We start from the raw sequence: 20884 nt of genomic DNA, 5'->3' as shown, positions 1-20884 counted from the left end.
TTACACTTTTTTTTTTAAATCTCTGATTAAAGATAAATGAATACTACCACAATTCTTGTTGGTCATTTGTTGTTTTTTCTTGTCTCTACGTCTTGCCAGCTATTTTTTCTTATTTTATGTTTTCTACTTTATTTTAAAAAATGTAATTTCCTTGTCAATACAGGGTCCTTGTGATTTTGGAGTCTATTCCACTTACATCAATCATATTCTATGTTTGTTTCAATTATGATTAATTATCGTAGTAGAGCTGGAATCATTAATGTATAAATAAAATACCCAGAAACTAATAATGAACCTTCAATTATTAGAGAACCTCATACTTACCCCACAGAGGAAAATTCACTCTTTATTCCAACCTCCATATCAATAAGCAATCAAATGATAAACTACACCTTTATAATAAATCGACTAATAATTCATGAAAAGTACTGAAATATTTTCAGTATAGTTATTGAAACAAATATATCTCGGTCGAATAAAACAAAAATCAAAATCAGAATATATGAGGCTGATAATTTTCCCATTGTACTGCTCTTTCTATTGACAAACTAAAGACAGGTTATATCCTTTCAATGTCAATCAGATGAATTCTATTTAGGCCAAATGTTATTAAACAAATTTCCAAAAGGTAATCCAAACCGATAGATAATTAAAAAAAACACCAACAACAGCATGCTAATAGCAACTGTAAGAACAAATCCATAATTATCGCGATCATTTCTAAAGCTCACCTCTAAATCAATAACTCAAGTTGAAGATACATCTTCAGAATCCTAGGAAAACAGGGGGTATACATTGCAACATATCTATGTTGACTACAAGCGACAGTTGAATTACACCAAATGTCATTGAGATCCAGCACCTGAAACGAGGACACACCGAGGAAGGATTGCTCATCGTTGTTTTACTCCCTAGCAGAACCAACTGTTGAACTTCATAATTGGTTTAATTGGCATATAATTGGGGTTGCCTAGCTCAAAACTCAAAACACAGAACTAATATGTGCACTCATGGAACATTCATAACTTGAATGGACTGCAGCATGTCGGAAACAGCAATGATGAGGTCACCTGACTTGATCATGCCCCGAGCTTTTAGTAAAGAGAATGTCTTGTTGAGGTTGCTTTCCATATCATCGGAGAAACTCAAGCGGAAAGGCATTAGACCCCATTGCAGGTTCAGGCGTCTGCGTACAGATGTTGTCGTTGTAAATGCAAATATTGGGCAGTCAGGACGGCAGCGTGACAAGAGAGATGCCATGTGCCCGTTCTTGGTGTAAACAAAAAGAGCATCAACTTCCAAATTGTTAGCTGCACAGCACAACAGAAATAAGCATTGGATCAAACAGTAAGACATTAGAATATAAAAGATCATGATTAGATATTAGGATATGTTTTCTTCTCCTGAGTTCAAACTCTCATCAATATGCTCAGAACAAAGTACTTGCTATTGTCCCACAAAACTGTAATGTAATACTTCTGGAAGATATTAAAATTTCTCCCACTCACATAGAGAAATAAAATTCTTACGAGAATCACTTTCACTTTGAAATGACATTTGTCTCTTCCAGCTCGGAAAGAGAAGCTTGGCTTAGTTAAATCTTTCATTTTCCTCTTCTATTTCTAGAATGTACTTTCATGAAGATGAACATTGAAAAGTTAATCCCGTTCAGCAACCTTGTTCTTTTAATGGCGGTGGAGTCCAAGCTAGCTGGCGCGCACCTCGACTAATTCCACCAGCACAGGTACCAAGTAACTTTGCCCACCAAGGCTTGGGCAGAGTTACCTCTTTCATTATTTAAGATAGGAAAAAATAGAATGACCAAAAGAGTACCTGAGTGATCAGCCCAAATTCTGTATTTTCTCAACCAAAAAAACTACAGCAGGACAAGACAGTTCGTATGGGTTGTCCAGAAGGCAGCTTCATGGAAGGCAATTATATAGAGAAGTAGAGAAGATTACGGTCCTTTATGCAAAGGTAGGGTTATATTCAGAATCCATTTTTTGTATTTATAAATTAGTGTAATATTCAGGACCATCTTTTTTATGAAGTGTAATATTGAAGACTCCCCTTCAATATATGATGACTATTAGGGTGGAAATGTGCTTTTTGGTTTACTCCCACCACCCATTTCATTAGTATTTGAAAAAGGAAGTAACATTTTCCAGTTAAGTCTGAACTGAGAGATGACATGTTTGAAAAGTGTGGTTGAGAAGGCAATAGACATATATGTAAAGTTTTTGTCAGCTGACTGCCAACCCACATACAAATATATAATCAGCCTTATTCTATCCAATCAATAGCATAGAATAAGTACTTCATATCATTTGTAAAAAGAAAAGGCACATAATATCTACTTATTTATCTTTGCAGCACTACGTGCAGGATTACAGTGTAAAGGTCTTAAACTATCAGGGAATTAAAAGCTGTGGTCAATAACATTCTTTTGTAGATGATAATCAAATGTGTTCGCTACCCCTTCTCTCTTGATAGTGACATAATGTTAGACACATGTAAGGATGACGTGCACTTTTAGTACATCCCCCTAAGGGGTAATGTCTGCGAAAAAAACCCACAAAGTAGATTGCAAAAAATACAAGTGTAAGAGAGCTAGTATACTGTAAAACCTATTACTTTGGAAGATGCTATATCCTTTACTGACATTATTATAAAGGGCATGACAAATCTTTTCATACACATCCTTTTTGAAGAATTAATAACCTTACTGTATTTGAAATTTTAACAGAGACCAAAAAGCACGGGTCAAAATGACTTTATCATAAAGCATCACAAGCCTTCATGTAGAGGTCCAAGGAATCTCCATCCCACCGCCCCCCCAAGTGCACTAACCGTCCACATATTTTTGATAACCGAGAAAATCCGCGAAGGCCATCTGGCCCGCAGTCTGAACCTCAGTGGAAATGGGCCTGCCCGTCTACCATACTCCACTTAAATACCAGGCATTTTCCTAGAATAACTGAATTCTCCAAAAACTCATCCTGAATAACTATACTAATTCTTAAATGTGTCCACATGATAATTTTTCAGATAATAGTTGACATGCTACAAGATTTTTAGACACTTCTCAGTATTCCCTACACTTTGAACCATAAATAGAAATTTATTGTGTTTTTTATCTGGTTCTAGCATTAAGGCATGCAATAACCGTGAAAATCTAATAGCTGTGCATCACAGCCAGAATATTTGAGATTCATGATACTCAAGTTGTTCTGACATAATTATGAGGGTTTTATTATTTCCGCCTTTAATTGTTTCTAACTATGTTGAAAATTGAGCAGATTGGTTAACCCAGAAAAATTCCTCGTATCATGCAGCTTTCTGTTAATTCTCCTATTTTTCAGATTTATTTCTTGCTTGTTTATAAACTATAAACATGCCCAGTTTCTTGAAGTTACTTACTCACTTTATAAATATTGGGAAAATACTATACATGATTTATTGTGAATATTCATGATTTTTACTATTTTACCATTTAATTAGTCTAATCTGCATAAAAATATTAAGAAGGTATTTTTACATCTGCGGGAGATAAAACAAATTTAAAAAAAGCAATACAATCAGTATTCACAAAAATAGAATCTTACCCATCTTGGCGGCAGAGTTGCAGATCTCTTCTGAAATACTATCTGAAAATGAAGATGCTATGGATGGCAATTCAATAACTTCACGGCGTTTCTGTTCCCTCCACATTCTTTCAATTCTCAAGCTAACACTTCTTAGGACAGTCAATGCCTTCTCGGGAAACTGTCCCATGGCCGACTCACCAGAAAGCATCAAAGCGTCCCCCCTTTGCCTAACTGCTTCAGAAACATCAGCAACTTCAGCTCTAGTTGGAATAGGGTATTCAATCATAGATTCCAGCAGCTGGGAGGCTACTATAACAGGCCTATTCAGCTGCCTGCATATCTGGACAATCTTCTGCTGCTCTGATGGAACCTGTTCTAATGGAATTTGAGCACCAAGATCTCCTCTCGCAACCATAGCACCATCTGATGCCTGGATTATCTCTTCTAAGTTCTTCAATGAGTCAATGCTCTCTATTTTTGCAATTACAGAAATATCACTGCACAGCACCGTCAAGGTGGATATATGAATAATTTGATCACTGAGAATCTAACATCTTAGTGATATTTGGAAGTAAAAAGGTGCATCTTGCTAAATGCACCTTTCCATGCTGAAACTACATTCTTACCTATCCCGAGCCCGGGCTTGAATGTAGCTCTTAAGATGCTTAATGACTTCAGCAGACTTGACAAATGATACAGCAATAAAATCAACACCCTCAGCAATACCAAAGTCTATGTCTAGCCAATCCTGCAGCAACAAAATTCATGAGATAGAGACCATCTAAATATACTAAGTTTCTTCAGTGAAGCAAAATTAAAACAGCTGTATACATGGATCCTGTGTTAAATTTGGTAGAAGTAGATCACAGTGTATTCTACAAGCTATTATACTAGAAGTCACAGTACAAAATTTTTGTCACACAGGTAATATTGCAGTATCAAGAGTACAGTCGTCAGATACAGCTATTAAGAGTTCCTAGTTCCGTTTAAAGTTAGAATATCTGGAAATTTTAGCTGATATAAATTACTCTTTTTTCCCATCTTTGTTGTGTTCGTTCTGATTGGGGTGTGTTATTAAAGATTTAAGTAAAAACATGATACACGCGTTTAAGAGCAATAAGTCAAAAGGTAGAGGGGAAATTATGTAGCCCGGCTGGTTGGCTATCTAGCTGAACTTCCACCTTATTGATAGGGGTTCGATTCCCCACCTTGTAATCCCCTCCCCGTTTCCCCTCCCCCTCCCCTCTATGAGTAAAATAAAATATTCTTCCAAAAAATCAAGAGGTACAGACACAGAATTATTATTTTTGCAAATAAGAGAGAATTAGTGGGTCCCATAAAACTTTTGAAGTACAATGCCTACTCAAAATGTAAGCAAACATTTACGGGAAAAAGTTAAACAATTATCTGGAAGAAGATCCTTGGTGCTAGCCGCTAGGTATAAGAAGAATGCAATTGGGAGAAAGTAGATACCCTAAATTCTAATAATCCCTCTTTCTCAAGTTATGTGATAACAAGTGTTTAGGCACAAATTAAGTTAATTTAACAGTATTGTACTATTAGTAGTAGTGGAAGAAAATACTGAAGTAGTAGTCTAAATGTTGGTTTGATAGGAAAGCTGTCACATCAGAATTTTTAATTTATGCTTGTAAGATGAATTTGAATACTTGAAACTTGTGAAAGGTGTATCCAATGATAATATTAGTAGAGTGGTGTCAAACAATTTTCCAAAATAGGAAAAAATGTCACGTGAATTGGAATAGTGAGTATTAATGGTCCGAGCTATTGATTAAATTAATTTTGACAACATTAAGGTGCAACATAACTGAACTAGATAAAAGGTGCAAAATAAGAAAAATAGTTCATGTCAAAAACAGCTACACCAGAGATGTAGATCTCAATTGTAACTATGTAAACAAAACTCATAATTATATTCAAAGGATCTGGAAAGGAATATAGGTGCAAACCTTTGAGGAAATTGTTGGAAGCATGGCATTGCGTTCCCTTACTAGTTTACCATCCCGCCAAAACGTCAGATTAGCCCGAGGTAGAAGTAGTCCAGGATCTGTGCAAAGACACTTAACATCTGGGCCAATTTTCTCAACCACTTCAAATCTCACCATTCCACCATCTACTAGTAGCTCATCACCCACTTTCACATCTGCAATGAAGTCGTTAAGCCAAAAATTAAGTGAAAATTAAAAATTGATCCAAGTATAAGGAGTGACAGTGAAAACATATAGAAAGTCTTGGCAAAAATGATCATTTTATTTTTGCAAAGCCATCATAATTAACAGTCTATAGAGCAACAAACCTTCAGCAAAGCCATCATAGTTAACAGTAACGGTGCGTTCTGGGAGTGGTGGATCAAATGAACGAACAGTGAAATTCCAAATTTCACCATCCTGTATAAAGAGAATAATTAGCTGTTACACATTTATCCACAATAAGGGAAACTGATACTATTCACTGTTCTCCATAGCCCCCAACAGAATTTCACAGATTATGCTGGTGTTCAATGTTCTTTCTAGTTCTAAAATGCATAAAATTTCAAGTCAAGCAGATACAAATGCCAAGACCAGTAAAACAAACTAGTTTTGCATCTATCTCTCAGGTTATTCTCTCCAAAAATATCTTGGAAAGAAAAATTCAGTTCAAAATTGTAGCAAAGATCCAACCACTTGTGCCAAACATACCCATCTGACAAGTACTCAGCCTGATTCTATCCTCCCCCCCCCCCCCCACCCCAAAAAAAAACCAACCAAAAAACATTTATATATATATATGTATCCTGATTCTAGCTTTGTTTTGCACCCACCTCAGAATTTTTCAATGATTTAACACAGCTTTCCAAATGGCAAGTCATGTTTGCTGACACCACAAAGAGAGTAATAGGTTATTTTTATTGTATCAATCAGGCAGCATCTAGGCCCCATCAAGTATTTGTAAAATCAGTTTTCCTCAGCAGATTTGGGCAAAAAAAAAACACTTACAGAGGGCTCAATTCAGAGGTTCTAAAACTGCTTTCCAGCTTCAAATGTAGGCACCATTTTAAATGGAAGTTTACCCAATTTTGACTTGAAGCACAAACTTTTGTAGTTGAAGTTAATTTAATTTTATTTTTTTGATAAGGTAATAAATTTCATTAAAACGGGCAAAAGCATGCCCATATACAAGGAGTATACCAAAAAGTAGAGAAACACAAGAAAAGTAAAAGTACCTCTTTGAAATGACTAGAAAGGTAATTCTTTTTATTAGTACTAGATAAAGACTTCTACGAAGCTACTGAACACCCATTAGAGACCTTAGTCAATTACAGTAAAATGCACACAAATAGAAAGGCTGCACCTTCCAAAAACCCTCGATTCTTCTCATAACACAACAAAACCAAAACCAAATATCGCTAATTCCCACAAATAGGTGCTTTAGCAAAATCCAATCTCTTATGAATATACGTCAAGAAATTCCTTATCCATAAACCAGAATCTGGTAACAAATTCCCACTTACTGCCACTGTAAAACTTTTTATTTCACGCAGTTTCTTAAAACGAATGGTCGTACCAAATTCAAGCTGCATATATACCTCAGCTTTGGTGGATGAACCACAGCCAATCCCAATTAATTTGGGAATATATGTATTCAAAAGACAGAAGGGGAGCCTTGGAGCAACGGTAAAGTTGTGTCTGTATGACCTATAGGTCACGGGTTCGAGCCGTGTAACTAGCCATGGATGCTTATGTCAAGGTAGGCTGCCTATATGATTACACCCCTTGGGATGCGGCCCTTCCCCAGACCCTGCGTAAACGTAGGATGCTTTGTGCACAACGCTGCCCTTTTTTTATGTATTCAATAGACAGTTTAACATTCTCACCCTAAATATTGTGACCGAGAGTAATACTGCCAATTAGACTAATTGGTGTTTGGTATGATTCATGTATCAAACGCTTAACAAAGTGCCAAAAAGTACTTCTTTTAAAGAAGCACTAGAAGGTACTTATCTAAAGCTACACGAAAAGTACTTCTTCTTTCAAAAGAGTACTGGAAAAATCACTTAAAAGCTACCGCACACTCCCAGATAGAACCTTAGTTTATTATAGCAAAATGCACTGATTTGGAAAGGTTGCAAATTCCTAAGAATCCTAGTTTTTTTATTCTTATTGACAATTCTATTGTTTCTCACTACCAAACTCGACAGATATGGGCAGCCACTCCACCCTTCTCCACTTAGTTCACCAACATGATTCAAGCTAAGCAGAGCATCCCAGTTCCTCTTTTTTTTTAAGGAAGCAAAGCATCCCAAAACTCTTTCTTTTTTATGACCGAGAGATCCATCCAGGCCAACCCCAGTCTTCAAAACTCGAGGATAATGACCCCCCCCCCCCCCCCCCCCACACACACACACACACCCTTTGCCACTTAAATACCATGCTTAGTTCCCTCCCAATTCTGGTCAACAACAATAAAAGGAAAGCACTTATAAAAAACAAATTTTACTAATTCTAACAACCAGCTACTGCTGTTAAATAAAAACATTTCACGATTATACCTCAAGACTTATCATGATCCAGATTACAGTATAAAAAGAGATAATCTTATAATTTCATGCAATGAAAGGGATAGGTATACCAAATTCAAACCGAATACTCCCTTGGAACAAACTAAAAAGTAAAGTGCATCACATAAATTAGGACAGAGGGAGTATGTACCTCAGCTTTAGCAGAAGAAGCGCCGCCAAGATCTCCCATATGAATCTCACTACCTTCAGTATCCATCATAATAGCTACAGCAAACCCTTTCTCCTCATTCAACCTCCTCACTCTCTCAATCACCATACGATGCCACTCACGTGTTCCATGACACATATTTATCCTAGCTACATTCATTCCTCCCTCAGCTAATGCCTCCAGCTGCTCAAACCCACACGAGGCAGGTCCAATCGTGCAAATCAACTTTGTCCTACGTGTACTCCTAAACCCGTTCTCCTTTAACTCCGCCTCCGTTACTGTATCCACTTCAATCGAACTCGAATCGGTCCCCGGTGCAGCATTACGACCGTACTCCTGCGTCGCACTCGATAATAACCCTCCTAAACCATTCTCCGATACTAACACCGGGGACGACTGCGATTCGTCGAGATCTGACGCCGCCGAGGACGACGCTTTCACAACTAACGTCCGCAATGATTTCTTCACCGGTAACCGTAAACTACCGGTTGACGGGAAAACCGACGGCCTTGAGATTGTGAAAGTCGCCGGAGAACGTGAAGAAGAGGAAACAAAGAAGTTAAGAGCTTGTGACATCTTTTATTTCTCACCGGAGATTTTGAGATTTTTAAGGAAATCTTCGGTGATCGAGTTGAAGGTACGCAATTTATAGAATTTATAGTCGCCGGCGGACGGCGGAGGTAGTTAACGGCAGGAAATGAGAGGGAAATGGAGAGAGTATTGAGTGTGAGTGAGAGTAGCTTTTATACAGGGAGAAATAGGAAGGCGGAGATAGCGAAGCTGCGAACTTTGTTATTGTCGTTGAACAACATCAACAAAGACAAAAATGTTGGAGGATATACTCTACTGTAATTTCTTAAATAAGTAATTAATATAATTTAATTTGTTATAACATGTTATTTGACGTTTATTCTATGTTATCAGTTAATAATAATAAGTAAATTCAACTATAATTATCTTTTAAGTTTTAGTTTATAAAAATTAATACGTAAATAGAGTTTTATATATACATTGATAGTATAAATAAATTTTTACGCTATCACATTATCGATACAAATCATTTGTGACTTTAAGATAAAATATAACGAAAAAGAATAGATGTATATCGATAACAGTATAAGTTATAACTCACATATATTGAATCCAATATATATGTGTTGAGTGCGACTAAAATGTTAGTTATAAATCGTATTTATAGAATGCTATTTATGGTTGCTAATATATTGATCCACATTTTGGATTTACATGTTAGTTATACATAAATTTTCCTATCAACATTTTATCTCTTTTAATCTAGACTCCTATGATGGTAATCCATATATAATCGGTGGTTGCTAATTCCTTAAACAAATGTACGAGCCTATTTGGCCATAGATTGTGGCTTAAAAAATTAAAAAAAGATTTGGAGAATTTTGAATAGAAAAATTGACCGCTAAATATTTGCTTATCAAATTGGCCCATTATTTTAATTTATAACTTGAAATATAGAATTTTAAGTTTGAAAAATAGGTTTAGGAGTTTTTCAAATTTTTACTCCCTACATTAGCTGCTTGTAGATAAATTTCAATAGAGTATCAAACGGATAGTTTTCTTCAGTAAGATTATCTATAGTGGAGTAATATTGACTAAGGTGTGATTTTTGAGTAAATGATCTCGGAATCGGGATTTGAAGGTTCCAACAGGTTCGTATGATGATTTTGGATTTGGGCGTATGTTCGGATCGGGTTTTGGATGACACGGGAGCGTTGCGACACCTATTATGGAAGTTGGCAGTTTGGAAAAAAATTATAAATTTGAGTTGAAGTGCATTTCAATGTTATCAATGTGCGTTTGGGATTCCGAGTCTGGGAATAGCATCATATGGTGATTCTGGTATTGGGAGCGCGTCCGGAAGTGAATTTGGAGATCCGTAAGTTATTTCGGGATCATTTGGCAAAAAATAGAAATTTGAAGATTTTTGGAGTAGTTCCGTAATGTCAATTATGACTTGTGTGCAAAATTTGAGGTCAATCGGACGTGATATGATGGGTTTCGGCATCGAAGGTAGAAGTTTGAAGCTTCAAAGTTCATTAGGTTTGAATTGAAGGGTGATTCGTAGTTTCGATGCTGTTTGGCGTGATTTGAGGCCTCGACTAAATTTGTAATGTGTTTTGGGACGTGTTGGTATAATTGGTTAAGGTCCCGGGGGTCTCTGATGGATTGCGGATGGTTAACGGATCGAATTTGGCCTTATGAAATGCTGAAGCTGCTGTCACCTAGTGTAACCGCACCTGCAAGGTTTTGGCCGCAGGTGCGGGGGCCCAGGGGTCGCAGAAGTGGAGCAAGTCAGCCAGGGGAAGGACCGCATGTGCGGAGTTTTGGTTGCATCTGCGCAAGCGCAGAAGCGGAAGGAAGCTCGCACATGCGATGTCGCAGAAGCGGGGGATCTTTCCGCAGGTGCGAGGCCTTGTGTTTGGGGTGAGTTCCGCAGAAGCGGAGCCGTGGTCGCAGAAGAGACGCCACAGGTGCGGCTACTTTTCCGCAGGTGCGAAAATATCGCTGGGCAGAATCGTTTTAAGAGCGGGTTTTGGCTTTTCTTCTCTCATTTTTCACTTGTTTGTGGCGATTTTTGGAGAGCTTCAAGGAGGGATTTTCATCATCCACGTCAAGGTAAGTGATTCCCACCTATTGTAAGTTAAATACTTGGTTTATATATGGATTTAAATATAAAAATTTGTAGAAATTTGGTATTTTGAAGGAAAACTTAGAAATTGGTATTTTTGATTTTCAACCACGAAATTTGACATGGAATTTGGAACGAATTTTATATTTGAGTTCATGGGGTTATAGGTAATGTTATCTTCGAAAATTTTCGAAATCCGGGCACGTGGGCCCGGGGGTGATTTTTATCGACTTTTCGAGCAGAGTTGGAAATTATTGTAAATTGAATTATAATGAGTATTAGAGTATATATTTATGGGTTTGCACATTTATTGACTAGTTTTAGAGCGTTGGGCGTCAGTTTGAGTTGTTGGAAGTAGGGGTGGGCATAATACCAACCGAACCAAAAATTTTGGTTTATTCGGTTTCGGTTTTTCGGTTTATTCAGTCGGTTTGCGGTTTAGAGTTTTAAAAAGTTCGGTGTTCGGTTCGGTGGTCGGTTTTAATGATTCGGTTTTCGGTTAAACCGAAAAATCAAAAAATCGAATTTCGGACCTCTGCAATAAGTAGCTGACAGTGAGAAATCCAAAAGAAAAATGCAAGTTGTAAAAAAACCAGAGCCATTTCACGTTGATTCCTCAGGGGACTGCATTATACGAAGATAAAGCTAACATTATAATGAAGAAATGATTGGTTCATTAATTTGTAGTAATAATGAAACAAATGAAAAAAATGTCCAGTTCTCAATTATATGTAACAAAATCATGTGCAAGTTGCTTTTGTTCATTATTTTTGCATCTATTGTTTTGAAGATTATTTTTATGTTGTAGATGAATAATCCAGTTCACATCTTACATGGTGTACTTTTATGTTATAGCAGCCCTTAAATACTAGTGTCGAATTGACTTAAGAATAATGGGTAAATTACTGATAGAAATAGTCACGTTCACTTTAATATATATACTACATGTTTTTCTTTCTCTATTTGAAATAGAGTGAATGGGCAGTTTGCTATTCTACCCAATTTTTCTAGCTATGTTTTTCGCTATTGACAATAGAAGCACTTGCACCGATTGTAAAAAGTAATCTATTTTTGTTGTTTCGTACTATTTTTGTCATGGCTTGAAATCGAAAACCGAACCGAACCGAAGTTATTATGGTTCGGTTTTGGTTATTAAAATCACAAACCGAAAACTGAATTTACTGAACTAAAATTTTATAAAATCGAACTGAACCGACCGATGTCCACCCCTAGTTGGAAGGGCTTGGGAGCCGGTTATGGAATTTCGGGACGAGGTAAGTCTCCTTTCTAACCTTGTAAGAGGGAATTAACCCCATAGGTGAATCAAATCATTATGTGCTTCTATTTGGTGGGGGGCTACGTACGCACGAGGTGATGAGAATCCGTGCGTAGCTACTATTATACTTATGTTCGGGTAGTCTAGGACCCATATCATGTTGTACTTGCGATGTTGTGCCCTACTTGTTAAATTAATTGTTTAAAACATTTTAAAAAACTCGATAAAGGAATTATAAAAAGGTTAAACTTCATTTACTTGACTGTTAAATGGGAATTTAAAATTCTTGGAATATTTGCCCCATAATAAATCTTGAATTGATTGTTTAATGTGTTTTCTCTTTTGTGGAGCGGGCCGAACGCCTCGCTAGTAGATAGACGCATCTATGGTTCGTGCCATTCGACCCTCGGCAGTGCAAAATTTAAATATTTATATTGGATCGGGTCGTACGACCTCGGCATGATTTGCGCATGGTTGAATTAGTTGCTTTGGAATTTATGATAATTGATATTGCTTCATTGGCCTGAGATACAAAATGATAAACGATGAAAAATAAATTTGGAAATCTTTTATTAACAGAAGAATTATTTACTTATTTCATGATATTGAGCTTACAGTTGTTCTACCTAATCCATGCTAAATTATATCATTGGTATTTTATTTATAGCCCATAGTAAGTGTCGGAGTCGATCCCTCGTCACTACTTCTTCGAGGTTAGGCGGGATACTTACTGGGTACGCGTTGATTTACGTACTCATACTACACTTGCTACACATTTTTGTGCAGGTGCATATATGTATAGTGGCCTTGTGGACGCAAATGCGTGGTTATTTGCGGGGACTTAGGTGAGCTGCATTCCATGTTACGAGTCCGCAGCCAGCAGAGTCTCTTCAGAGTATTTTTATTTCTCCTGTCCGAATTTGTATTCCGGACAGATGTTGTATTTTATTTTACATTCCTAGTTGAGGCTCATGCACTTGTGACACCGGGTTTTGGGGTGATTTAGGTTGTCCTATATTGAAATTATTTAAAATATTATTATTTACTCTGTAAATTCTATATTTTACTATTTAATTGAAGGAAATATGATTTCAAAAATATTAAAATGAGACCCAAATTAAGTATTTATTTTTGGCTTGCCTGACAGCGGTGCCCGGCGCCATCACGGCCTTTAATGGATTTTGAGTCATGACAACATGGTATCAGAGCACTAGGTTCACTTAGGTCTCACAAGTCATGAAAAAGTCTAGTAGAGTCTTTCGGATCGGTACAGAGACATATGTACTTATCTTCGAGAGGCTAGAGGACTATTAGGAGCACTTCCCTTCTTGATTCCTCGTCGTGCGATTTGATTCCTTTGAGGCTTATGCCTTCATTTCCTTTATATTCAATCTTATGCGACGTGAAGCGCTTGTTATAAATTTGGAATCGAGGAATTTTAATGGTACTACTGATGTAGAGCAGGATATTTCTCCCTGCATATTCGATTTGGGCTAATGTCATTGCCTTGTGGAAGGATGTTCTGTCATCTTAGCTCAGTAGCTGTATTTATGATGGTTTTGGGGCTATGCACCAATTGCTATGATGTTCATGAGTTTTTATCGCACAATATTAAAGTTATGGTAGGATACTTGTTTACGTGTAGGGGCAATGAATGAATTGAAAGAAGGTTTTTCTCAATGCGTGATTCAGAGGCTCAATGTTTTATTTCCAGTAGAGGGAAAGGCAATCGGACTAAGAATGTTCAGGTTGGATTGATGGAGTAACGAGACTTGGTATTTTCAAGTGTGGTGGAATCTTCATTCGAGATGTAGCGTCGTCGTCCTTGATTGAATGTGTTAAGTTTGCCGGTGTTATGGCCTTCTTCAAATCGCCTTTGGGGCAGAGTATTGTGAATGGTGCCGGGGAAGCGGCTGTCAGATGTCACAGTGTGCTGTGGTCCAGAATCGAATCAGTAATCCTAATGTTGATGGATCAAGGAATATGATCTTCGGGGAGGTCTAGAGTTGGCGGCGATTTGTTGGTTCGGGTGCTACAAAGATGAATTTTGAGTTAAGGCAACAACTGGGCAGCGAAGGATGAGGAAGGACATGTGGGAAGTGTCTTGCGGTGGTTAAACTTCTAGAAGGCCAAGTGTAAGGAAACAGAAGTCGAGTAGTTGCTCAAAAGAGAGGGTTTGACCAAAGTGACAGAGTAGCATACGAGCTCTGTGGTAGGATAGCCACACGCCTTGGGGGAAGTTAGAGTGATTTGGGATTCATGGTGGACAGTGAGGGCTTAATTTGGAATATTGGCTGCTATATTGAGGAAGATTGGGTGTGACAGGAGGGAGTTGCTTAATATGAAACAGGATACAACATGACTTTGGATTGGAATATATTGTCGCACCTTTAGTTGATGTCCATAAGGAGTGAATAGACTTGTACAGCTGGTGAATGAGCACGGGCTCAAGATGGTTTATTGGCTTCGTGGTAATTGTACTTGGTACAGCATTGTTAGAGGATGTCGTTTTCCATATGTGGGATATCTCTTGTAAGCAGATTAGCGATTGTGTGGTGTTGATGAAGCTTCTACGAAGAATTTTACTGGCCATCCAGTAAGAGGTCGAATATGTAAATATGGCTAGTGATTCAAAGCATTCAATTTCGAGGAATTTGGCGGGTCGATTGCGCAAGATCATGTCAGTAAGGAAGAAGGAATCTTGGTAGGTTCTAGGGTCATGTAATGCTAGCTTCAAGCTTAAGTGGGAGAGCCTCACCGCCTACGGTTGGATTGCATGGTTGTCTACTTGTGAGGTTTCTGGTTATCAGCATATTGGTGGGTTGCTACGACTAAGGAAAGAGAACATTTTTAGTGGTGATTTGATCTAAGGATTTGAGGAATATGTGTTATATCTTATCGATTCGTGTTCATATTTTGGGAAGACTCAGAGTCTATGCTTCATATGGATATGATGTATAAGGAAAGAAATTCAGCCGGTTGCTTCTTTGAGAGGGTGTTCATGTGCTAATAGGGTCTTGGAGTTTGATTATATTCGAGAACAAGTCAGAGTGGATGACTCTCAACAATGGTCCTAGTAGGTTCAAAAAATTAAAGTGTGGTGCCTAAGGATTTCGAGCCAGTAGAATGGTTAAGTATTGAACTTTTGTAGTGGATTATGAAAATTGGCTTGGAGTGTTCTATGTTATCTTCGGTCTGCGGTGTGGCATTGGAGGAATGGGAGAATATAACTTCGGATTCATGGAAGAATTTTTAGAATGGGTGTACCCGTTAAAGATGCGAATATGCGCACAAGGAAAGTATGTGATAGTTCATGGATTTTGAGACAGCATGGTCTCGTGAAATAAGGTCACTCGGGATGAGTGCGTATTTGGGGTCGTTATATTTTAAATGGAGCTATTATTATTCCTAAGGCAAGTCCAGGGTAAATTAGAAGAAGTCGGATCAGTTAGCAATGGTGGAATCGGCATGATGTGGCAATGATCGGGTCCTTCAACATGCTAAGTTTTACAGGTGGTTGTGGCGGTACGTGCGAGGCTTGACGGCCGCCGTAATTTAATTTATTTGGAGGTATTTAGTTATTATGGCCTGTTATGAGTAGATGGATCCCGGAAGGGACATGGTGGTTTAGACCACTACGTGGGGTTGTATTTTATGCGGTTATGGGAATTCAGTCACATGTGGCAATGCTTCTCCTGAAATAAGTTAAATGAAAGGTTTCTATATGATGAAGTGTGTACCCTATCATTGGTTTGGGAGTTATGATGAAATTCTTATACTCTTACGTATTGGTATGTTAGGTGCGGTGAGCGGCATGGGAATTGGAAGTGGAGGATCAAGGTTGCAGTTGACATCGACACGAATGTCAAGAGCTTGGATGAGCAGGGAAGGATTCAGATGTTTAGAGTAAGCTGGTATTGTCTTAAGCATCACCTGAGATCGGTGTCCTATGTAAGAGGCTTTGTGTACTGATTTGCGGATTCTTGATTTGCTTTATAGCATTAATGTGGCCGGCAGTATGGAGGTGCAGACTTGTTACCTGGTGCGGAAGGTCGTGGGAGTGCATCCCACAGGAAGATTGTATAAGTGTGACATGTAATCACCTGATTGATTAAAGATTTAAAACCAAGTATGAAGATTGTGGTACTATCGCTAATGTGAGAATTTATGCCTGAAGGGCGCTCGGTTCATTTGGTTGTGAGTTGTGGAAGTTTGTTTCGGATTCGACTGTTGTTCTTGCGTGTCATGGAAAAATGGTCATTGTGGATCCTTGAGAGGTTAATTGCCTAAGCATGGTATGATCAGAATCAGTTTGAGGTCCGTTGATGGGTCCAAATGTGGATGTGTACTCTACACCGGCCTGGGTGTGTTCATTCAGCATAACATTCCTTATGTAAGAGTATTCGGGCGTGGGGTGTTAATTTCGTCGTCGACTATTTCATGTAATACTCTATTGTGCCATGTGGATTATGAGACGGCTTGATTATTTGTACAATGTGTTGAGGTCCCGCGTAACGGTGGTATTATGTGAGCATGATGGCTCTCGAGATGCAGATCATATATTGCACCTTAGTTGTGCTTGAGTTTTATAGAGTATGACGTTACCCGTCTCCCCAGGATTTATACTATGCACTTGGCGTGCTTATGGTTTATATTCGGGCATTTCATGAGTATAAGCGTTACGGCTCGATGTGTGTTTTCTTTAGATTATTATGTGTGGATCGGGTGGCATGCCACCACAGGCATATGGTTGTATCGGGTGGCATGCCGCCACGGATATATTATTTGGATCGGGTGGCATGCCGCCACGGGTATCATGGTTGTATCAGGTTGCACGCCGCAACGGTGTCATGTGTGGATCGGGTTGCATGCCGCAATAGTATGATATTGAGTATAGTTTCCCATAGCTATTATTGTGTGTTTTGCTTCTCGTTTCCTGAGTAAGGTTCATAACATCTTTTCGGTTATTTAAATTAGTTACGTGGGTTGAGTAGTTCGTTTCCTTATGTATCACATTCGAGTTGGTAGCTTGTTGGCACATTGTAGCATCATATGAGACTTTAGGCAGCGTTTGAGGTGGCTTATTACCTGAGCAGCTTGTACTGGGTGAGACGGGATTATTGGACCTGGGATCAGTGCGATCTGATTTATATGAAGCATATTAAAGAGTAAATATTGTTAATCAGTCCAGAATGATGTAATGGTTTTTGTTGGGAGGAGAGACTCCATAAATTATGACTCGGTAGTTGGTATGAATTTCTACACATCTCTTCCGTAGTGACAACATTTCAAGAGTTGGAACAAGGCTTATATGTGTCATGAGGTGTGTTGTGAGCATCAAATTCGTGGGATTTCGGCTATTGTTGTCAGAGGATGTTATTATGGTCATGTGAATAATGCGGTGCATGGTGTGAATTCAGTGAGAGTATACCATCGTGTTTGGTGCAGTGTGTAGTGATTGATACGATGCTCGTATGTTGGAAACAGGACTGGTGGAGAATTTCGGATTTTGGAATTTGGCACTAAGGCTTATTTGACTAAATAAAGGGGAGAATCTTCAGATTGGCTTGAGCTGATGTGCTCAACTGGGTGTGGTAGCACAGGTAGGTGCGTGGCATTAAACAGCGATTTCAGACAATTCCAGAGCAGTGCATAGCACGTTCGAGGACCAACGTATGTTTAAGTGAGAGAGAATGTAACGACCGATCATTTTGATATCTAGCGCGTCGTTTAGCGGTTTAAGACCCTGAGCAGCTTCACTTCAGGTATTATGACTTGTACGCGTGGTCGGAATTTAATTTCGGGAAGTTCGGAGTTGATTTGGAAAGAAAATTCTCATTTCGGAAGCTTTAAGTTGGCAAGATTGACTAAGGTGTGATTTTTGAGTAAATGACCTCGGAATCGGGATTTGAAGGTTCCAACAGGTTCGTATGATGATTTTGGACTTGGGCTTATGTTCGAATCGGGTTTTGGATGACCCGGGAGCGTTTCGACGCCTATTATGGAAGTTGGCTTTTTGGAAGAAATTCATAAATTTGAGTTGAAGTGCATTTCAATGTTATCAATGTCCGTTTGGGATTCTGAGTCTGGGAATAGCTCCGTATGGTGATTCCGGTATTGGGAGCGCATCCGGAAGTAGATTTGGAGGTTCGTAGGTCATTTCGGGGTCATTTGGCGAAAAATAAAAATTTGAAGGTTTTTGGAGAGTTTGACCGGGAGTGTACTTTTTTGATATGGGGGTCGAATTTTGATTTCGGAAGTTGGAGTAGGTCCGTAATGTCAATTATGACTTGTGTACAAAATTTGAGGTCAATCAAGCGTGATTTGATAGATTTCGGCATCGAAGGTAGAAGTTTGAAACTTCAAAGTTCATTAGGGTTGAATTGGAGGGTAATTCGTAGTTTCAATGTTATTTGGCATGATTTGAGGCCTCGACTAAGTTCGTAATGTATTTTGGGACATGTTGGTATAATTGGTTAAGGTCCCGGGTGCCTCGGGTGGATTACGGATAATTAACGGATCGAATTTGGCCTTATGAAATGCTGAAGTTGCTGTCACCTAGTGTAACCGTACCTGCGAGGTTTTGGACACAGGTGCGGGGTCACAGAAGTGGCCCAAGGGTCACAGAATCGCAGCAAGTCAGCCCGGGGAAGGACTGCGGGTGTGGAGTTTTGGCCGCATCTTCGCAAGCGCAGTAGCGAAGCGTGGGGCACAGAAGCGGGAGAAGGCGCAGGAGCGGAAGAAAGCTCGCACTTATGATGTTGCAGAAGCGGAGGATCTTTCCGCAGGTGTGAGGCCTTGTGTTTGGGGTGAGTTCCGCAGAAGCGGAGGCATGGTCGCAGAAGCGACGCCGCAGGTGAGGCTACTGTTCCGCAGGTGCGAAAATATCGTTGGGCAGAATTGTTTTAAGAGCCGGATTTGGCTCTCTCTCATTTTTCACTTGGTTGGGGCAATTTTTGGAGAGCTTCAAGGAGGGATTTTCATCATCCATGTCAAGGTAAGTGATTCCCACCTATTGCAAGTTAAATACTTGGTTTATATATGGATTTAAAGATGGAAATTTGTAGAAATTTGGGATTTTGAAGAAAAACCTAGAAATTGATATTTGTAAATTTCGACCATGAAATTTGACATGGAATTTTGAATGAATTATATATTTGAGTTCGTGGGGTTATGGGTAATGTTATCTTCGAAAATTTTCGGAATCCGGGCACGTAGGCCCGAGGATGATTTTTATCGACTTTTCGAGCGGAGTTGAAAATGGTTGTAAATTAAATTATAATGAGTATTAGAGTATATATTTATGGGTTTGCATATTTATTGACTAGATTTGGAGTATTGGTCATCGGTTTGAGTTGTTGGAAGGGCTTGGGAACCGGTTATGGAATTTCGGAGCGAGGTAAGTCTCATTTCTAACCTTGTATGAGGGAATTAACCCCATAAGTGAATCAAATCATTATGTGCTTCTATTTGTGGGGGGCTACGTACGCACGAGATGATGAGAGTCCGTGCGTAGATACTATTATACTTATGTCCGGGTAGTCTAGGATCCATATCATGTTGTACTTGCGATGTTGTGCCCTACTTGTTAAATTAATTGTTTAAAATATTTTTAAAAAACTCGATAAAGAAATTGTAAAAAGGTTAAACTTCGTTTACTTGACCGTTAAATGGGAATTTGAAATTCTTGGAATATTTTCCCCTTAATAAATCTTGAATTGGTTGTTTAATGTATTTTCTCTTTTGTGAAGTAGGCCGAATGCCTCGGTAGCAGATAGATGCATTTATGGTTCGTGCCGTTCGACCCTCGGCAGTGCACAATTTAAATATTTATATTAGATCGGGCTGTACGACCTGGGCATGATTTGCGTATGATTGAATTGGTTGCTTTGGAATTTATGATAATTGATATTGCTTCATTGGCCTGAGATACAAAATGATAAACGCTGAAAAATAAATTTGAAAATTTCTTATTAACAGAAGAATTGTTTACTTATTTCATGATATTGAGCTTACATCCGTTCTATGTAATTCATGCTAAATTATATCATTGGTATTTTATTTATAGCATATAGTAAGTGTCGGAGCCGCCCCCTCGTCACTACTTCTTCGAGGTTATGCGGGATACTTACTGGGTACGCGTTGATTTACGTACTCATACTACACTTGCTGCACATTTTTGTGCAGTTGCATATATGTTTAGCGGCCTTGTGGGCGCTGAGGCGCGGTTATTTGCGGGGACTTAGGTGAACTGCATTCTACGTTACGAGTTCGCAACCAGCAGGGTCTCCTTCAGAGTATTTATATTTCTCTTATCCGAATTTGTATTCTGGACAGATGTTGTATTTTATTTTACATTCCTAGTTGAAGCTCATGCACTTGTAACACCGGATTTTGGGGTGATTTGGGTTGTCATGTATTGAAATTGTTAAAAATATTTATTATTTACTCTGTAAATTTCATCTTTTACTATTTAATTGAAGGAAATATGATTACAAAAATATTAAAATGAGACCCAAATTAAGTATTTAATTTTGGCTTGCATGACAGCGGTGTCCGGCGCCATCACGACCTTTAATGAATTTTGGGTCGTGACAAAAAGAGTACACATATTTAGTAATACGCAATTCTAGCT

General features: G+C 38.5%; 1 protein-coding gene across 1 annotated transcript; it reads right to left on the bottom strand.

Annotated features, from left to right (window-relative positions):
- Window positions 1-618: 618 nt before the first annotated feature.
- LOC107777547 (pyruvate kinase isozyme A, chloroplastic-like) lies at window positions 619-9155 on the bottom strand. Its single transcript, XM_016597602.2, has 6 exons — window positions 8294-9155; window positions 5902-5992; window positions 5555-5748; window positions 4214-4335; window positions 3606-4084; window positions 619-1310 (listed from the first exon to the last, which is right to left on the bottom strand). The coding sequence occupies exons 1-6, from the start codon at window positions 8885-8887 to the stop codon at window positions 1009-1011; spliced, it is 1782 nt and encodes a 593-aa protein (XP_016453088.2). The 5' UTR covers window positions 8888-9155; the 3' UTR covers window positions 619-1008.
- Between the last annotated feature and the right edge of the window lie 11729 nt (window positions 9156-20884).

The sequence above is a fragment of the Nicotiana tabacum genome, chromosome 14 (genome assembly GCF_000715075.1).
Source record: "Nicotiana tabacum cultivar K326 chromosome 14, ASM71507v2, whole genome shotgun sequence".
In the NCBI taxonomy this organism is placed as follows: domain Eukaryota; kingdom Viridiplantae; phylum Streptophyta; class Magnoliopsida; order Solanales; family Solanaceae; genus Nicotiana; species Nicotiana tabacum.
The sequence above is the reverse complement of the archived record's forward strand: the minus strand, read 5'-3'. Positions and strand labels throughout refer to the sequence as shown.